This window comes from Triticum dicoccoides, chromosome 6B, assembly GCF_002162155.2.
Source record: "Triticum dicoccoides isolate Atlit2015 ecotype Zavitan chromosome 6B, WEW_v2.0, whole genome shotgun sequence".
In the NCBI taxonomy this organism is placed as follows: domain Eukaryota; kingdom Viridiplantae; phylum Streptophyta; class Magnoliopsida; order Poales; family Poaceae; genus Triticum; species Triticum dicoccoides.
The window spans coordinates 597,881,214-597,902,147 of NC_041391.1; the positions used below are offsets into that span (position 1 = coordinate 597,881,214).

Consider the following 20,934-nt stretch of genomic DNA (forward strand, 5'->3'; position numbering starts at 1 on the left):
ATGCACATATTCTTTATCTTCTTGAGCTACACTTTTTGGGATGATCTGTGATTAATCCATGTTGAAATGAGAAAGTACGTCATCTGTCTCTCTATATGATTATTTCATATCAAGAGTAAGAGTATATATGTGCTGGTACTTAGTTTGTGCAAAAGCAGCTACATACGGCTATTTGTTGTAATGGCATCAAGATTGACTTTGTGGTAAGAAACGCCTTACTTTATATGGATAAGATTTAGTACTTAGATATATGGGCCAAATGTCTATGCTCATGTGTGCAATCTGATAGAGAGACTAAAACCTTGAGTATATTTGAGTGCTGAGGATTTTTTCTTTTGTTCAGCTAAAATTATTTGGCGGCCATATCTTCCCACATCGCTTTGCTTCTATTGTATATCCATTGGGTTTTGTACAAAACCTTTGTTATACTAGATGCTATTAATAAATAAGTTCTCGCTGATTCGCAGAGAGGTACCCACCATTGAGACTTCTGGGAAACACTGCTCCGACCGGCTGGAGGTGTCGCCGTCGATGAAAGAGCGCCATGGAGAGGAGAGCTTTCGCCACTTCCTCCACCACGACATTTCAAAGCAGTTGTTGCCTCCCCATCGCTCAGTAGCACGAGCAGCGGTGGAAGCAGGACCATGCCGTCTTGGACCAGGTCGCGTCCCCAGAAGTGGACAATGAAGGCCTTTGACAAGTGCTCTCTCTCTCTCTCTCTCTCTCTCTCTCTCTCTCTCTCTCTCTCTCTCTCTCTCTCTCTCTCCACCGCTGCTGGATCCAAGTCGCTCGACAAAATGTCGGTGTGTGACACTTCCTCGGATTGTTTTATTTGGTTCTTCATGAGCCCATTAATAAATCTCATGTATAGCACCCCCTCACAGCTATGTTTCCATGAAATGCAAACTGCGGCGGATGACCACACTCCATAGAGACAAGGTATATTCTAAAATATGTGTATGGATCTTGGGTGGTGATTACTCAAGAAGGATAACTCATTTTTTTGTTGTCTAAACAATTTGACAGCAAACACGCTAGTACCGAATTTGCATACATTGCACGCAAAGATTTATTTGGAAACGGTCAACATGGCCAATCAGAAGGAAGGATACATCAGTCTGCGAAATCATTTTGCAATATATCTATGTCCCATGTGTAGTAGCCATCACCAATTCTATTTGTGATCCACAACTTTCAAATCTCTCTCTATATATAGGGGTCTGACTGAGTCAAATATAATGGTACATCGAGCTAGCTATCTAAGTTACTATCTTATCTAAGATGTAATTGATGCTTTCTTTTGCCCAGTAGTATGCATTTCAATGGATTAACTACTGTATTAGTCATGTTTCAATGGATTAACTATTGTGTTTGTCATGTAAAACTATGTGTCCTATGACATGTGACTTTCTATGCACCTGTAATCTCACTGCCACTGGCTCTACTCTTCTACACTGAACTTCATGTCTTGTTGCTCTTGAACAAGCTAAAATACTTCTGTTTTATCATGGGCATGAAATCAAATTATCTGAGCGCCATGGCACTCTCAGTGATAATAAATTTAATAACATACGCTTAACGTGAATTACTACTCCTCAGCATTACCTGCTTGATCAAAACATTGACACCGGCACCCTTGCGCCAAGGCGCAATTCTGATCTAGTAGTTTATGAACTGTGAACTTGCTCTTGCGAGGACAAGATAGCATGTTATCGTCGTATTCCCACACAGGTATGTGAAGCTCGCCCTCCGACCAGTCGCAAATCAGCTCGTGCTTCCACACAAACTGCCGACGCCGGAGCTCTCCACACAAAAGTATTGTGATTGGAAAAGGAGCGGCATGTTCATGTTGTTTCCAATATAACTGAATAAATAGAATTAGCATGGTCAATGGCAAATTGAATTAGCTAAACACACGCCCCATTTTTCCGAATCAACGAAGATTGCATGGCCGGAACGAGGTGCTCATGAAAATTCGCACCATCGGACATGGATGCTCACCTTGGCCTATGGAAAATAGGCTCTGCCGGCGGTGGCTAGGACGAGGGGCAGGGTGGATTCGCCCCGACGAGATTCCGCACAACCGCGTTGGATCCTCGCGTGGGCAGGAACACCATGTTGATCAGCTCGGCGCCGTGCACGCCCAGCATGACGTCGCACATGTTGGCCAGCTCCGCGAATGCTCGTGCGTGCCCTCGCAGACAACCACCTCGAACCCAAGCTTCTGCGCAGCGCCCACGATCTCATCGGCGTTCATGAACCGTCGCGTGTTGGCGCGGGCGATGAGCAGGACCCGCGGCCAGGTAGCGGCGGCGGGCACGGCAAGGCCGCGCGGGAGGCCGTAGGTGCCGCGCATGTGCCGGCCGGGCGAAGTCGACAATGGAGTAGGCATTGGGCGCGCTGCGCGCAGAGCGGGTAGATGCCGAAGTCGGCATGGCAGGTGAGGCCCACCTGGACTGGAGCGGAAGCAGCGTGCGGTTGGTGGCGGCGAGGGATGATCCGCTGGCGAGGTCGTACGTCGTAGTTGGAGAGGCTCTTGAAGACCAGAAGGAACTTGCCGATCCACCAGACCACCACATCTGCAGATCGGAGACGAGGGACGATCCGCCTGACGCACCACTCCTCGGCTTGGGGCGCGCCCACCAGGTGACCGTGCCGTTGGCATCTTCATCGCGGCATATGTAGAATAGCCTCTTCTGGCGGGCGGTTGGGACGAAGCCGATCGATTCATTCCCAGCAAGATTTCGGGCGGCCATAGCTGGATCACAGGACGGGCGTCCTCCTTGACATCGGATCATGCGGCGGTAGGGGAGGAGGGAGGAGGTAGGCGATGTCTCAGGCGGTGGCGGCGGGCAAGGGTAGCGCTAGCTAGGGCATTCGTCGCAAGGGAGTGGGGAAAGATTAGACCAGGACGGGAAAACCAACGCTTGTTGTTTCGGTGTTTTTTTAGAGAAAAATCGGGAAAACCAGCGCTCGCGTGGGGAGGGGGATCGACGAAGGCGTGGGGAGGGGGATCGACGAAGGGTGGGTCGACGTAATGGGGGAGACGGAACCTTCCGTCTCTTTTAGGTAGTAAGAGATTGCGTGAAAATGTCGGGCGCCCTCGCGTGCGTCCGTCTGCTGGGCTTCCGCTGAAGCGCACGAGCCAGGAGTGCGAACAGGCTGGCCCATTTCGGGTGTTGAAGCAGGGCCAGGCAAACGGTTTGGGGAACCTTCTAGAGGGTTCCCTCGACCGGTTTTTTTCATGTTTTTTTCTTTTACATGGTTTTCTGTTTTTCTTGTTTTCTTTTTTTTTTTGTTTCTGTTTTCTATTTCTTTATTTTTTCCTTTCCTTTCTTTTATCTTTTGTGGTTTTTCATCTTTATTCTTTCGTTTTAAGAAATGTTCGAAATTCCAAATTTTCTTCATGATTTCAAAACTTGCCCACAATTTTTTTTAAAGTTCTTTTTATACAAAATTCATAATTGTTCAGCATATATTAAAAAAATGTACAACGTATATATGAAAATTGTTCAACATATATCACAAAAATGTTCAATGTGTAGTTCAAAATTTTTCATAGTATATTTACAAAAAATATTTAATGTATATTTAACAAAAAATTCAGTGTATATCACAAAATTATTCAATGCGTATTTCAAAATTGTTCAACATGTATAATTTTTTTTGTCTATTTAAAAATGGAACATCGTATATTTACGAAAATGTTCAATGGTTGAATTTTTTCTATTTTTTTCTGGATCAGTCACGGCATGGAGTTCACAGAAATTTGCGCGATCAACTAAGCACAAACGCTTAGCAGCTAAATTGGTGAAGAACGCTTACTCATTGCCAGGTTATGAGTTCGAATCCTTGGTTAAGCGTTTTTTGTTCTTTTTTTTAGTTTTTTTAGGAGAGTTCTTTTATTTTTAGTAGCGCTTCGCTATGACGCCATCGAATGGGCTGGCACATTCAGTTCGCGCCTGCACGAAAGCTCGTCCTTTTGACGCTAGCGAGCGTCAGCTAGGGATGGAATTTCCTTTTGGACGCTCATGAAAGATTTGCAAGATTTGTTCGTGTTTAATTTTTAAAGTGGCATATCAAAAAATCTTCACTTCTAAAAAAAGGAATATAGCGAAATCACGGCATTTCAAAACTGCTCGCAATTTTAAGAAATGTTTTCCAAATCTCAACGCTTTCTGTGTGGTCTTATCATATTTTGCACCTCTTATAGCCAGCTCTTGTTGTCTGGTGTAGTGGCGATTGTCGAAGGGCTCGTTGTCTGTTGCATGAGGTCCTGGGATCAAATCCCATAAGTCTTATTTTTATGCCCTTTTTGACAGGAATCAGATTGGGCCGGCCCAGTAGCGCGTCTCCCCTGTGCGTCGAGCTGCTATATGACGCTAAACGCTGAATTCCCTAGCTGGCGCTCGCTGCTTTCAACTGTCGGGTTCCGCACAGGGATATCCAGTATCCATCCGCTAGGGCCGGCCCATTAGAAGAGTTCCACCGATCCCGGTTTTGGGAATCTGCTGGAAGGTTCCAGCCGGTTTTTCCCGGTTTTGGGAATCTTCTAGTAGGTTCCTGAACCGGTTTTTTCTTTTCTTTTTCCGTTTGTCTTTCTTTATTTTTTTCCAGTTTTTATATTTTTCTCTCTTCTTTCGTGTTTTTTTCTTTTTTTGTGTTTTTAGATAAATGTCCTTAAATTTCAAAAAATGTTTTGACCTATCATAAAAATGTTCTTTTTTCTTTCTCTTCTCCTTTTTGTATCTTTTCCAAACAATTAAATTTTTTAAAAAACCATTTTTTTCTAAAAATCTTCGTGTTTTTGAATTTTTGTTCTGAATTTCAAAAACTGTTCGCGATTACAAACTTTGTTCCTATATTAAAAAAAGTTCACAATTACAAAAAGTTATAAATTTTCTAAAAATGATCGTGCTTCCAAAATTTGTTCATATTTTTCAACAAAATTCAAAAACTTGGAAAATTGTTCACTTATTTAAAAAAATGTTCTGGATTACAAAAATTATTCATATTTTTAATTTTTGTTCTTTTACGAAATTTACTCTCTTTTTTCTATAAAAACCTTTGTTTTTTCGAAATTTGTTCTTGTTTTTCAAAAAATGTTTGGCATTTTCAAAAATTATTCATTTTAATAAATGTACAAAATTTAAAAAATTGTTCATTTTCTTTATGCTTTTCGAAAAAAAGATTTGAAATTACAAAAAATTGTTTGGGAGTTTGTAAAAATGTTCCCGTTCCAAAATTCGTTTGCAAATTTCAAAAAATGTTCATATTTAGAAGTTTTGTTCGGAGTTTCGAAAAATGTTCCGTTTCCAAAATTGTTAGCAAATTTTAGAAAATGTTCGGTTTTTCAAATTTTATTCTGGAGTTTCAAAAAATATTCGCGTGGTAAAGTTGTTCGTGTTTCCAAATTTTGTTTTGAAATTTGAAAAATTGTTCCTGTTGAGTTTTTTGGGTAGTTTATAAATGTTTCCGTTCTAAAAAATATGTCCGTGTCTCCATAATTCGTTTGTGTGTTGAAAAATGTTTGAGTTTTCTCAAAATTTGTAAAAAAACTAATAATGTTCATGTTTGATAAAACATTCACGTTTTGTTTTTGAAAAAAAGAGTTGTGTTCGAATTTTTGAAAAATGTTCGGATCAGCGTTTGAGTTTTCTTAAGGTCTTTGCAATGTTCGTTCATCAAGAAAGCTAGCTACCTCAACTGGTTCGAATTTTGTGCTGCGAAGCAGTGGGTCTAGCGCTCGATTCCTAGCATCGCACCTTTTTCTTATTCCAGCGTGATCCCCTTATGCGATCCCTCGACTACTTGACGCAGGGAGCGTCCGAAAACCCTATTCGCCGCTTGCTGCGGCGAAGTGTCGGGGATTCGCACAGGGACAGGAGATGGGCCGGCCCAGTTCGAGCTTTCTACGTCCAAATGTGAACCCAGTTTTTTCCTGTGTATTCTGTTTTTTCCGTTCTTCTTCTTCTTTTTCTATTTCTCTTTTTCTTTTTCCTTTGTTTTATAGTTTTCTTTTTTCTTTTTTCTTCTTCTTTTCATTTATATTTATTTCTGTTTCTTTTTTTTCTTTTTTCGATTTTTCTGTTTGTTTTCTTTCTTTGGTTTTTTATTGCTTTTTCCTTTCCTTTTCATCTTTTTTTATCAAAAGAATTTAAAAATATTCAAATTTTGTTCTTGTTTCCATAAAATGATAAGGTTTCAAAAGAAGTTCTCAAGATTCAAACATTGTTCTCGTTACACAAATAGTTGAAAGTTTCGAAATGCAGAAATGTACCGGATTTCAATTTTTTGTTCCCGTTTTCATAAAATGTTCGCGCTTCCAAAAAATTTCGGGGTTTTTCAAAATTTGTTCTCAAGATTAAAAAATTGTTCGTGCTTTAAAAATATGTTCGCGCTTCCAAATTTGCTCGGGATTTTTCAAATTGTTCTCCGTTTTAAAATTAGTTCTCAAGATTAAAAAATGTTCATGCTTTAAAAAATTGTTCGCGCTCCCAAATTTGTTCTCCATTTCAAAATTTGTTCTCAAGATTAAAAAAATGTTTGTGCTTCCAAATTTGTTCTCCGTTTCAAAATTTGTTCTCAAGATTCAAAAAATGTTTGTTCTTTAAAAAAAATTCTCTGTTTCAGAAAATGTTTGAAATATTTCAAAAAAATGTTAGTCATTTAAAAAAAACGTGTTTACAAATATGTTCTTGTTTCTCGAAAATCTTCGGAAATTTTAAAAACTGCGCGTAATTCTAATTATTTTCATGTAATTCAAAAACTATTTCGAAATCTGAAATTTTCCAAAAAATTGTTCGTGTTTTCTAAAATGTGTGCAACAATTGAAAAATCTGTACGCTACAGCAAATATGATCCTGCAAATCTGTATGTTATACTATCACTGTATATTAAAAGTGATGCGCGCAGGAAATTACCACGAACTCCCAGTTGGTGTGGTGGCTAGCATCTCACGTAATCAACTCTCTGGCGTTAGTTCGATCCCTAGCCGCTGCACTTAAACTTCTATTTGGGGATTTTTTTTGCGCTATACATGGGCCGGCCCAGTCGGAGCACTCCTGTGCGAGCGGCCGACTGTTTGCCGCAAGGAGTGGCGCATAGGAGCTCCCGGGAGCGTCACATAGGAGACAGGGAAAATACTATTCGCCGCTAGCTGCGGCGAACTGTCGAGCAATCGCACATAGCACCTCAGCGAGCGACAGACATGGGCCGGGCCACTTATGTCCAACCTGAACCGGGTTTTTCCATGTATCGTTTTTTATGGTTCTTTTCGGCTTTCTATTGTTTTTTTCTTTTTCTTTTTCGTTTCTTTTTTTATTTTATGTTTATTTTATTTATGTATTTTTCACAATTTCACAACTTTGCAAAGTTTGCTTGCAAATTAAGAAAAATGTTCGTATTTACAAATTTGTGTTCATAAGTTTCAATAAATGTTCCTAATTCAAAATTTGTTCGCATTTTTCAGAAAATGTTCGTGTTTGAAATTTTTGTTCGTGAGTTTCATAAAATGTTCCCTCTTCAAAAATTTGTTCACATATTTTCAATTTTCTTTGGGAGCTGTAAAAAATGTTCGCAATATTTTAAAAAATGCTTGTGTTTTCAAAAATATTTCACGAGATTGGACAATGTTCCCGTTTGAAATTTGTACACAAATTTCAAATTTTGTTCGCAAGTTTCAAAAATGTTCGTGAATTACAGAAAATGTTCCTGTTTTCAAATATTGTTCTCAAGTTTGAAAATGTTCAGTTTAAAAAAAACGCAGATTCAAATTTTTTGGGTGTGGGGATTTTGTGAAATATTTGTTTTTTCCAAAAAGATCCTAGTTTTACAAATTGTTCACATATTCGAAAATGGTTATGTGTTTAAATTTTGTTCGCACATTCAAAAATGTTTTGGGCAATTTTCATAAAATGTTCGTGTTTTTCAAAAAATGTTCATGTTTTCAAATTTTGTTCTAAAACTGAAAAAGTTCATGTTTTCATATATTTTTCACAAATTAGAAAAATATTTGGTGAACTTCATAAAACGTTTGTGTTTCCTATTTTTGTTCCTGTTTTTCCGAAAATGGTCACATTTTCAAAAAGTTATTAGTAGTTTCAAAAAATGTACTCATTTTCAATTTTGTTGCTTTTTTCAAATTTTATTTTGAGATTTCGAAAGATGTTCGAGTCTTACAAAATTTGTTCAACTTTCAAAAAACATTGACTTTTGTGAACAAGAAAAATTCTGTTCGAAAATTCAAAAAAAAAAGATTAAATCTTTCGCTCCCTACAGTTTATATGAACTGAGCTGCCAGATTTAGACAACAAAATTTATATATTATGGTGGGTAAGGACGTGGTTCACTCACGTTAGATCGTGTGTTCTATACTACTCATGCACACTTTTTTGGGAGTTCTTTAAGTTTTGCCACTGTAGTTTGTTTCTTTAATAGTCGCAATGTTATATTTCCATGAAAGGAGCCATGGTAAAATTCACCTTTCCTGCTGTAGATCTCGAGTTCGAATCCCACCATGGCACTTATTTTTCGTTGATTTTTCACGGCGCGCGGCCCAAAATGCCCGCCAAGGACGTGCGCCTGTGCGATGGCGCAGCAGTTTGACGCAGAACGCGTCACATAGGACCTCTCAGGAGACAGAGGGGACCCCTCGCTTAATATAGAGCCACCCGGTTGGGCCGGCCGAGGTGCGAGGGAACAACATCCTTGTTTTCCGTTTGTTTTTTTTTCATGTTTTTTTTTTCCTTTTTTTCCTTTCTTCTTTTAATTTTTTTATACTTCAAGATATTAAATTTCAATATATTATCAACATCACCCTACATTAAAATATTTGAAAAATATTTAACAAGCATTAAAAATGTTAGATGAATATAAAGAAATGTTTATCACATATATGAAAAATGTATACAAAAAAGTGTATGATATAATTTAATTATCTATTTAAAAATTTAATCAGGCATTTGAAAAAATGTTGAACAAGTCTTTGAAAATGTTAAGTGTGTGCAGAAAAAATGTTGACCATGTATTATAAAAATGATGAAACTAATTTTCTCACGTATTTAGAAATGTTAATCAAGCATTTAAAAAATGTTGAACAAGTATTTGAAAAATGTTAAATGTTTATAGAAAAAATGTTGACCAAGTAACAAAAAAAGCTGATTTTCTTTCATTATATATATCTTTCCCTAATAATAAAGCACAAATTGACTCCGTGGGTTCACGTCACAATACGCTTCTTCCCATGAACTTATGCTTTCAATTTTTTTCTTCAACACGCACTTTCAGGTTCCTTTTTCTTGCCCATGGACTGCCTCATCTGGACTATCTCATCCGTGACGTTTTCTTGCCCAAGGACCGTCTCATCGCACATGTGGAATTCGTCAGGTTTCATAGTCCTCCATCGAGTATGATTCCTTTCTTCAAACCTTCAATCAATATGTATGTTGTGGGCCAGGGGCTACTGGAGGCCATGATCGAGGCAGACGAGGAGCTCGGGGAGGAGAGGATGGAAGGATGGACACGGGAATCGCCACAGACGACGAGTCAATGGCATGTGCGGCACGCATGCCGGCGCATGCAGTTGGCCACCGGCAACGGAGGCACGGCTAGCAGCTACACCGTGTCCCGACGGCCAGCAGCACCCATGCGCTCGGTGTGACGGTGTCAGCCTTGCTCTCCAATGGCCGGGTACATATATATAAGGGTGTCCGACCGATCGATCTAGAAGTGGTTCTGATCAACGATGATGCCACGACGACACGAGCTGGTTTTCCAGGAAAACCTTAAAACATGCATGCATGCATATACGTGAGATCATTCACAACACTTACTAGATATGTATGCTTGTGTTTGGAGTTCTAGAAGGAAAACAAGCTAGGTTGTAACAAGATGAAGACCTAAGCTTTGAAGCATGGTTTCATCACATTGAAGCAGCGATGGGCGCTCAGGGTACTAGCTAGATTGCAAGGACTTGAAAGGCAATGCAAGTAAGCTATTCAGCTGGATGCATGCTTATCAATCAAGGGCAAGCAGCCAGTGGCGGAGCTAGCATTTGAGATCAGGGTGGTCCACCCCCCTCCCCTCCAATTTTTTTTACAAATATGACATGTGAATGTTCTGGCTTGTTCTTGGTATCACATAGAAATAGATGAATATGGTCTTACAAACACACTAGAATTTTCAACTAAGACTAAGTTTTGCATAAAGAAACCTACAAAGTACATAATACATGGACCATAGACATACCTTGAGAAGTTCAAAAGGGCTATGTTTCTGACCTATGCTCTTGCACTGTCATGAAGGTACCAATTATATCATCTTCATTCACCTCAGAGAAAGCATCCCTCTCAATGTATGTGATTAAGCAATCATCCAAAAGACTATCACCCATTTTATTTCTTAACTTGCTCTTGACTATGCTGATGGAAAAAAATGTCTCTGACCCTCTTCATGCTTCAACAATTCTATAATAAAAATTACTTTCTACCAATACACAAGTTAATTGAGGCATCATGTGCAAAATGAAAGTACTTGAGGCAGAAATGGTAGTTTGCTTTATTCAAGCCAGCTATAATGAAAGTAATTGAGCCAGAATTCAAGCCTTTGTGGGTTCATTCAAGCGAACAAAAATTTTACATCATTTTTGCATATAGACTGATTTAAGCAAAGTGCTTGTGCAAATTATGTATGTATTCATTCATGTGAAGGAAATTGAGGCAAAAACGGAAACCCTAGTCTGAAATTAGGGCAAGGCAAATCCTAAGTTTGAAGTTGGGGAAAAAAGTACCTGTAACTTGTTTACCACCATGGTGGGGCTTTGCTAGGGAGTAGGAACGGCGTGAAGCTGGGGAGTGGAGGCGGCACCGCCGGTCGCCGGAGGCCGGAGGGCAGGGCAGGGGCGCAGCCGCGCAGCCTCGTGCAAGGCAGAGAAGCGGCTGGACTGGGTGGGCGGCTGGGGGCAGGGCAGGCCGAACTGGACGGGCTGGGCCCTGGGCTCCGGTGGGCGGCGGGCGACCGGCGAAGCCGCAAGGAACGGCGACGCCGCGACGGCGAGGCAGCTGGCCGGCTGGGCGTCGGGGTCGGGCAGACGAATTGCTGCGCGAGGAGGGCGAGGGTTCTCCTCGTGCCTCCTGCTCGATGTGGACCGTGGCTGCATTCGTCCCTGGATAGGTTTAGTGGGGCTTTTTTCTTCTGTCTGGCCCAATTAGAGATATAGGTATATAGCAGTCTCAAAATTCCAGGGTGGGCCGCGGCCCACCCTGGCCACCCTTTACATCCGCCACTGCAAGCAGCTGGATGCATGCAGAGAAGCGGACCGAGAGAACACTAAAAACATAAACAACATCATAGGTACTCAGGTCTCGTACCTATGTACTTCCTCCGTTCCTAAATATAAGTCTTTTTACAGATTTCAATATAAACTACATACGGATGTATATAGACATAGTTTAGAGTGTAGATTCACTCATTTTGATTTGTATGTAGTCCATGTTACAATCTCTAAAAAGACTTATATTTAGGAACAAAGGGAGTACTATATTATTGTCTGCATGAAAGTATGGCTACATGCAGTTTTGACATCAACTTATTTGAGCGGGGACTTCAAGTTGATTTGTGTTTTTCATTAGTGCCACATCTCCCACATTTTATATTCACAGAATAATTACACACACCGCACTTCGTCTACATAAAACTCGAGGTCTACCACGACTAAGTTAAGTATATCTATCGCTGCATTATGGAGCCAATATATGTCACTATTTCAATTACAAATGTTTTATTAACTATTTTGATATAGATAGATATATCATATACATGAAAAAGTCTTCTCAGGTCAAAGTTCTAGAGTTCTGACTAGCAGTCAGCCGCACAAGGCAGCGAGAAGTAGGTAAACTCTCAAATACCTGAATTATCAAATATATTTCATACCCGTTGCAACCCATGGGATCTTTTGCTAGTATAAATTTAATCAAGCAGTTAAAAAATGTTGCACAAGTATTTGACAAATGGTAAATGTGTTTAGAAAAAATTGACCATGTATTAAAAAATATAATAATATTGCATTTCAAAAATGTTAATCAAGCATCTGGAAAATGTCAAAATGTTCATATTTTTTGGACCATGTATTAGAGAATGTTAATCAAGCATTCGACAAAAGTTCATAATTATGCATTGGTAAAATGTTGACTATGTATTAAAAATGTTAGTCTTGTATTTAAAAATGTTAATCAAGCATTGAAAAATGTAAAATAATATGTATATAAAAAATGTTGCCTATGTATTGAAAAATGTTAAATTTGTATGGAAAAATGTTATATGTGCATTAGAAAAATATTGTTGACATATAAAAAAATGTAGAATGAAAAGCAAAAGAAACAAAGGAAACCAAAAAATTGAAACCGAAAAAGAAACAAAACAAACCAAAAGAACAAGATAAATTAAAAATAAAATCGAAGAAACAAATGAAATAAATGATAAAACACAGGAAATAAAAAATAAAAAAACAGAAGAAAACCGAATAAAACAGAAGACAATGGAGATAGAAAAAACCAGGACACCAGTGTAAAACCAGATATTTTCATTATAGTCGGTTGCGCCCAAGTTGTTTAACATAAATTTGATGTTGGCTCAGTGGCTATTTAAAATGAAGAAAGAACTACATCAAAACCCAAAAAATAACAACATGAACGAAAAAAAGAAAAAAAGAGAAATAAAAGAAAACTCGGGACTTTATCCTCAAGTAGGGTACGCCTCCTGTCTATCCAAGAACACTACAGTGACGCAGTGGCTAGCTGCATCAGGCAGGGGAACTCCTATACGGCGCTGCAGGCGCCCGTTCGTGCTCCTGGCGCCTGCAGCGCCCCGCGCTGGGCCAGCCCATGAAATGCCAATCTTAGCGAATGCAAAAGCTCACAAAAAAAACGCGATTTTTTTTGCTATATACAGGTTTCCAACTCACCACGTTGAGTTCACGTACAGTTACCACCAACCACACGAGCTACTTGCTTTCTATGATTATTAACAGAGACAAATGCTTAATAACAATGCTGCAGCGCTGTTTCACTGCAAAAGCCTATCACACAACTTAATTTTTTTGAATAAAGAATACATCAATTTGAAAAGGCATTCATATAATCCATGAACTGAAAGGATAAGTTCACAAAAATGGAAAAAAGTTTGCGAATTTAAAAAAAGTTCATCGGATTAGAAAAAAGTTCATCAAATTTGAAAAAAGTTCGTGAATATGAAAAAAATTCATCAAATTTGAAGAAAGTTCATGGAACTTGAAAAAAAATCATCGAATTTGAAAATTTTCATAGATTTTTTTTAAAAATGTTCATTGAATTTCAGAAAAAGTTCATCGAATTTGAAAAAGTTCATCAAAATTCAAAAAAGTTCATCGGATTTGAAGAAAAGTTCAACAATTTATAAAAAGTTCTGAAATTTTTAAAGTTCAGAAATGTTTAAAAAAATTCAGGAATTAAAAAAAGCGCGCAATAAATAAATCAAAAAAGATGAGGAAAAGGGAAAAAGAATACACCGAGCTGAAGAACGAAAGAAAAAGCGAAAAGTGATCAATCTTTACAGTCACTAGCACAATGGCCGTGCGTTGCAACGGGGGTATAATAAATATTCTACTGATTCAACACCTATTGTATCAAACATATACCTTTAGCATTCTCGTCTTTTCCTTCATTCGTCCACTATCTCCACCTTTCCAATCCAAACATGTCTTGACATATGTTTTCCACTTGTTCTTCCGAAGAAAAGCACTATTGCATACTTATGTATCTTTTTTAGGGTTTCATACAAAGGTATCAAGATGATGAAACTTTTATTAACCATGAGCCATCATTAGAAAATGTTTCATGGAAAGCTGAGGACAATGCAAGCCATTAGCATGTTAATTTCATCGAATCGCTTCATGAGCCAACAGAGCTAGAGCTCCGTCTCTTCAATAACCATGGCCTCTGTTGCCTTGCAAGGTTAATCATCCCTAGAAGCCAGTGTCCATATCCCATCAACATCATACTTCTTTGTCTTCCCTTTAAAATTTTCTGGTTTTTGTTTGAGAGGAAATAAATTGTGCCCAATATTTTCATTAGATTTATTATTCACAACGAAATTTTATGTCGTAATGCTAATCTGTACATCGGGTCCATTTATGGAGCCTGTACATGAGAACAATGCCATCTTGATGTGCGTCAAGGTAATTCTTCATCAAAAAAATAATCCACCCAGATATTTCGTTAGATACAACTAAAAAGCAGAATTCACGTTCTTTCCCTCTCTCAAATGCCATCCGGCAAGGAAAAGCATCAACGGCAAGAACATCACGATAAACATTTAGTGTACCACAGAACCCTGCAAAAATTACCGCTATGTTTCAGAATCATTGGAGAATTTGAAGAAAATAAATACTTCCAGTACAAAACAAAATTTAGTAAGATACGAGACATTATTTAAATTCAAAGAGTACAAGAATAATTTGACCAGATTCAAACTCAAATCTTGCAGAGAATATTCTAATTCAAAGGATACAAAAAGTAAATGGACAAAATCTACCAAGAAGTGGTGCCACATGTGTCTACTGCCACTGCTGGAAATGCTCCAAGTATGGTCAGTATCAGTGGGAATGCCTAGTTCTAAATAAGGGAACTATAATTTGAACAACAGCAGGTCCCAGAACCACACCTCAAGCAACATGTCGTAGCCCATATAGCTCCTCGTCCTCTGTAGTGTAAAGATCCCAATCTCATTCTCACTAATCTATCCATGACAATGAACTGACATAAGTTTTAGCATGCCAAGGAAAGGAGATGGTAGCATTTGGTTTTGCCAGGGTAGGGAGGAGCTCGAACAGAAAAAGGAGCCGGTGGAGATAGCTTAGCCTTCCATGCAAAAATAACACGTCAGAAGGCTGGGAGGAGATCGTGCGTGGACGGCCAGGGTGTTTGCTCGAGCGAGCTGATGGCCGACAGCTGTGCTCGAGTGCAGACGGAGCGCTGAGCTCGAGTTTGATGGGAAGCAGCATAGCTGGGACAAATGCCTACATCAGTAAAAAAAATGTAAAAACTTCTCATAATTGCAGTCATCCATGAGAACAAAATTTTGCTAATTCACGAAGCTCATAGTCAGGACCTTAGAGGCATTATTCTCGTCTTGTTAGTGTGCTACATATCCATAGTCAGAACTCGTAAGTTGTAGTACCGTTATATGCTTGGACATGCATTTTTGAGATAGATTATTGCTTGTTTCATGGACTCATGGAATCAGAGTATCATAGTATCATTAGCAATGACAAGGAAGAGCTCCCAAATTAAGTAGAAGATTGCTTCATCCCTTCTTGAATGCCTTTTCAGAGAACCTGACAAACTAACATGGCACTACTTAAGCCACCTAACATCCAAAATTATAGAACCAAAAAGATGCAGTATGCTCATTTCCTGATGATTTAAAATAAAACAGATGTGCCTATAATAACATAAGTAGGCTCCACTTTTTCCCAAACCACGATGTTGGGACAGGAATAAGAGTATCACTCAACTCAAGCAAGTGCCACGCAAAGCAACCAGTGAATATCATTTAAGCTAGCTGATAATGACAAGCTATGTTGTATGAATATGATGTTAGTATACTTCAGCCATCATTGAATAAGCAACGAGCATCATAATAGCAACTTCACGATTAGTATAGTGTCTGATAAGAATGCCAAATTAGAGGAACAATTCATAAGTGCTTTAGTTGGCAAAACAATTTTATTTTGACTTGGATCCATCGACGAGAATTCAAGATGTCGTGGAAAACGCTTTGCTGCAGATCAGACTGAAGGAAGCACCTGAGCTGGCCACTGAGTCTTCAGGGAGAGTAAGCGTCAGCGGCTCCACATCGTTGGAGAAATAATCTTCAAACCTAAGTTACACCATTGATAAAAACAGTTGTGAGTAACATGAAACCTAAGATTCAGAGAGATCTATGAAGCCATAGTCAAAGGAAAATATTTCTGTTGCAATATTTTTGTAAAGCAAGTAAGTCTGAGTCATGTAAAATGAAGCAGATGTACCTGGCTCAGTGATGCACTATCTCATATAGTAGAACGCCCGTGCGTTGCTACGGGCTATAATACATAAATATGAATCGAACAAATGAATAAGATCATCTTTAAGGTCGAAACTCATTTCTTGCTCGTATGTCCGGATGGACATCAAACAGACGCCAAACGGGGGTGTCCAACAAGATGAAGACCAATGTTGTCCTAATTGTAGTAGAAAAATTCTTTGAATCAAAGAGGCTCTAAGTAGCAGAAAGAATGATATAGCGCAGAGTTTGTTTGGGACAACCAAAATAAATAGTACACCATCTAACGCCACTCTTTTTTGTATAACATGTTCTAAATAAATACTACTTCGTCCCACAATATAAGACGGAGGGAGGGAGTACCAGCTAAATTCTCAATACAAGTACACATATACACACTATGGAGTACTAATGCATGATGCGAATTGAGATATTCTTGAGCTACCTTCATTTACATCAATTAAGAAAGCACCATACCTTACGGTTGGTAAATGGAATTGCCATCTTACAGACGGGAAAAAACCATATGAAAATGCCTTTGATACTTAGTGGTAGGCCACCAGAGAACCTAGTGCTTCCCGGCCCCAAAATTCGACCTTGAGACTTCTCTTGCTACCAAAAGAGAAGCAAGCTTTGGCAGGAGCAGCGACAGAGGGTGAATTAGTCAACATCTTGCTGTTGAGGAAAATGAAACATGATTTATAAGAAGGAAGCAGCAACTGCAAATGTTGGCCAAAGAAAGCAAGGCATAGAAGGAACAACAACTACGTCTTCTTAGGATTGTTGACATCTTAGTTTCCAAGAGTTGCTTAATCAGCGAGTGAGAATATAATAAATCTTAGCTAGGATGTTGCACAAAGGAAACAACACATAAAGGCAAGGACGGAGCACCCAGTCGCACCTAGTTGCAGCTAAAGTCACTTCCTTTGCAAGCGTTGGCATCGCTTCAAAATAACATGAGGAAAGAAAAAATAATGGTAAGTCGAAGTGTATCCTTAGTAATGTACAAAAAAAATTGACAGACAACCAACATCAAACAAAAGGTGCAAGTGAAGGAAGCATTTCCTGCTCAATTCATATGATATAGCAAAACAAAATATTTAGTAGTGTGGGTAAGGTGAGAGAAGCTCATCATACAGAATAAAAAGGCATAGGAAATTTCATCCACACATAGCTATGTGTAGAAATCGTTTTGCGGCAGAAGTAAAAGGAAACAGAGGAAAATGCAAGGAGGGAACAAAACCATTTTGTGTGATTTTATGGTCAAAATATGGTCCTAACCACAGAAAAAACAAAATAGAGCAATGGTTGATATATATTTCAAAGTTACCTTCAACTTCCTCCTTATAAGTATCCACTCTCTGCTCGCAAAACAACAGAAATTCCTACAGATTTATGGTTGAGTAGTACCTCGGTAATCAGCTAGAAACTTTTCGGCTAACTCATCCTTCTGGTTTGCCATTTCCTGAAAATTAAGAGATAGATTTAGGTGTTTATAAAAAAAAAGCAAACTTGACTTTCCAAACTGAAGAAAAAGAAATCAAAGTTCAAGAAGGCGCTGGGCGTTACTTATGCGTTTTGTGACCTACTTGCGCACAACCCGCTTATGCGTCGCCTAGGCGCGCCTAGGCGTTTCCACTGTAGCATGAAGAAACAAGGTAGATGGGCTGATCTGGCCCATTAAACCACTGGCCCATCTATTCAATTCTCCTACTAAAGCCTCCCATACATGCACAGTCGACAGAAAATTAGGGATCCACCTCACGCCGCCTCTCTCCTTCCTCTCTCCCTTGCTGCACATGGGAACCAGTCAGCCAGTGAAGCTCGATTTCTCGCCGGAGATGCTTGATCCCTCGCCGGAATCAGTCGATTTCTCACCGGAAATGCTTGATCTCTCGCCGGAATCAGTTGATTTGTTGCTGGATTGGTTGAATCCTCGTCGGGGAGGATGGATCTTTGCTGGGGAGGTCAAATCCTGGCTGGGGAGATTGATTTCCTGCCTGAGAAACACGATTTCTTGCCGGAGGACCTTTCTGGGTGCTTTTCTGAGCGCCTAGGTCCAAAGCGAGGCGCTATGCCAGCGCCCAGAGCTTAAGCGCGCCTAGGCGAGCGCCTAGTAGCGCCTTCTTGAACAGATAATAAAAATATACAGGCACCTTAATCAAACAATTGCTAAGAAAAAGAAAGGAAATTAGATTGTTATTCACTCTTAGGTACCTGCTATATCTTTTAGTTTGCATGTAACAATATCATATGTTCCCTTTGGTTGTGTCACCGACAAAGAAAATAAAACATCGTCTCTGCTTATTGGAATTTCTGGGGTCAGACATCATAAGAGTCCATTTCTAAATTCAATGGGTCCTTGGGATTCAACTATTGCCTAGATTATTATTTATCAGAAGTCCTTGGCTAAAAGAAGAGCCCGGTGCACAATTGAGAAGACATCAGAATGTGTTGGAAAAACATTATTCAGATGATCCTGATGAACGAGCACCAACAGCCAGCATCCTTCATGTCACTCGATCTACGACCAGACAAGATAAAAAAGAAACTTCATTCTCTTCCCAGCTCATCACTAAAGTGTGCACCTTGCCATAGCTCTTTGTAGGTGGAGTAGACTGTAAGTGCTGATGGTATTTACCAACAATGATGCTGTTGTTGAGCTCATCACCAGTATCTGCAAAAGAAATGGCAAAGGTACATATGTTTTTGCACGGAAAGGTAAATTGATGACTAAAAAACCATAAGCAACATGCATCAGATAGTTGAAGGCAAGAAAAGGAAGGAATTCGATCGGCTCACATGAATACACCTTCGCTAAAACCAGCAAAAGAAAGACAATGAATGAATCCTAATGCTTACCGATCAGATGCATTACGCCAGCGAAGATATCAACAAAAAAAGAGATCTGCAGTTCATATTAATACAAAGAAAATATACTACAGGAAAACAGTGGTCCCATAGGTGGCTTGCTGACCATGTACACAGGCTGTCTAAAGTCATATTTCACATGAGCTTCCCTATAAGTTTCATGCAGTACATAAGATACTGAGATCAGCTAACCACCAATGGGGGGATAGTTTTCTGCCTGAGGGTTGTGCTGTTGTGCATATCTCATAGGTGACTCACTTCCCCTGCTGGCTCTTCAGATTGTCATGCACTGGTTTGTTTGTTATCCCAGTTGGCCGCTGGTGCCACAAGAACTGTGTATCTAAGTCATAAGGTTATATAAATGAAAAGGAATTACTTTAGATAACTAAGTTAATATGTGTTTTTTATTAAAAAATTATGTACAGAAAGTCCAAATCAAATCCACATACAAGTTACTGATGATTAGAAGTAATACCGTTTAGCCGACTATCTACAGAAAGTCCAAATCAAATCCACATACAAGTCCAATGTAGTTTGTACTATTAATTAACACAACCAAGTTATGGGTAAAAAAAATGCAGTGTCAAATACTTTTGCATATCATCCATATAAAAAACAGAAAAATGCTAGCTCTAAAAACTGTTTAAATGGAACCAGCGTGTCAGAGCCCTGAGATAAACAGATCTCAAAAAAAACTCCATACGTTATCAGCTGTATGATCTAGCTAGGTGTGCAAATAGGTTTTAAAGAAACTCACAGGAACAATCTTGGAGAGCATGTGTAGAATTGTAGATAGTCAGTCAAATTAAAAACTAAGGCCGTAGCATGGAACAGTTAATCCGAAAGACCCGCAATTCCAATGCACAAACATTCAGATGCGTGTTCAGGAAGATGACAAAAAGCACGAACATGACATCTCCTAGCTAGCTAATGTACAATGATAGATCATACATACTTGGCTCCGGTGAAGAGGAAGGCAGCGGGGTATGACCGATCATACATACATGCTGGAAGCCGAGTCAGGCAAACCGTCGAACGGCTGGGAGGTGGTCCTGACGGCCCTAGACTCAGGCCGGAGCAGCTGAAGGCTGAAGCATGGCCGGTCACCGCGGACGGCACGGCCTGCCCTGGACTCGGATGGGGATCGGGCAGGTGCCGATCTGATCTTGCGTTGAGTACTGGAGGCCGCATTCGGTCGTCCTGCAACCGCCGTCCGCGGCCGTGTCGACACAGGCCCAAGCGCAGCGGTACTTGGGCTTGCAGATCTCGCGATCGATGACGCGCTGCATCACCACCACCAGCACACAGAGGAGGGCAAAGCATGGCTGGCGGAGGAGTCCCGAAGGGATCGCTGACGGCGAAGGTTCGGCGGCGCAGGATCGAGGGCGCTTGATGTGCGAGCGAGGGCGGCGGCGAAAGGATCCTGGATGGGGATCGAGGGCACTCTGAACCCCTCGCTCGCTAGTGGTGCGAGTCGTCGATTTTTTTGTAGGCTTTTTTTCGTAGGTTTTTTTCTCATGGTTTTTTCGTTCTAGCGCTCGCTCCCTCCCTAGCTCTGATCGCCTCGCTCCTTCCTAACGTGGGTTTTGGTGGGTTTTTTTATCCATGGGATGGTTACGTGCGGGGAGGTGGGAGGTGGTAGTGAGGACGAAAAAAAACCGAACGAAAATGGTGGGACGAAAATAAAATTCGAACGCGACCTACCAACTGAGACATTAGGAGTAGAGATGAGTGGATAGCCTACAAGGGGAAGGTTGCAAGTTCGATCCCCCACCAGCACTCTTTTTTGACCTTTCACCTTTCCAAAAGCAGGAAAAGCAAGAAGGAAAAAATAGAATGGGCCGACCCAGTTTGGACTGCTGCAGGCGCCCGTTTGCAAATTGCACTGTAGCAGGCGCCTATAGCGCCAAATAAGAAATCCCCACTATACGAATGACCTGGGATCGAATCCCCTGGCAAAATAGATAGACGTGCATTATTTCT

The 20,934-nt window shown here is 40.0% G+C and overlaps 1 protein-coding gene across 21 annotated transcripts; it reads right to left on the reverse strand.

Annotated features, from left to right (window-relative positions):
* Positions 1–14,203: 14,203 nt before the first annotated feature.
* LOC119322434 lies at positions 14,204–20,420 on the reverse strand. 21 transcript variants are annotated; one of them, XM_037595915.1, is made up of 8 exons: positions 19,956–20,419; positions 18,669–18,757; positions 17,491–17,545; positions 16,982–17,024; positions 16,067–16,755; positions 15,842–15,915; positions 14,698–15,052; positions 14,204–14,367 (listed from the first exon to the last, which is right to left on the reverse strand). In XM_037595915.1, exons 1-5 carry the CDS (start codon positions 20,272–20,274, stop codon positions 16,626–16,628), a joined length of 636 nt encoding a protein of 211 aa, XP_037451812.1. In that variant the 5' UTR covers positions 20,275–20,419; the 3' UTR covers positions 14,204–14,367; positions 14,698–15,052; positions 15,842–15,915; positions 16,067–16,625. The 21 variants fall into 21 exon arrangements, 8 of the variants coding, with proteins under 8 accessions (XP_037451812.1, XP_037451815.1, XP_037451811.1 ...); XM_037595918.1 differs by lacking the exon at positions 14,204–14,367 and adding an exon at positions 15,145–15,378 and having other exon boundaries at positions 14,375–15,052; XM_037595914.1 differs by lacking the exon at positions 14,204–14,367 and adding an exon at positions 15,145–15,370 and having other exon boundaries at positions 14,376–15,052.
* Between the last annotated feature and the right edge of the window lie 514 nt (positions 20,421–20,934).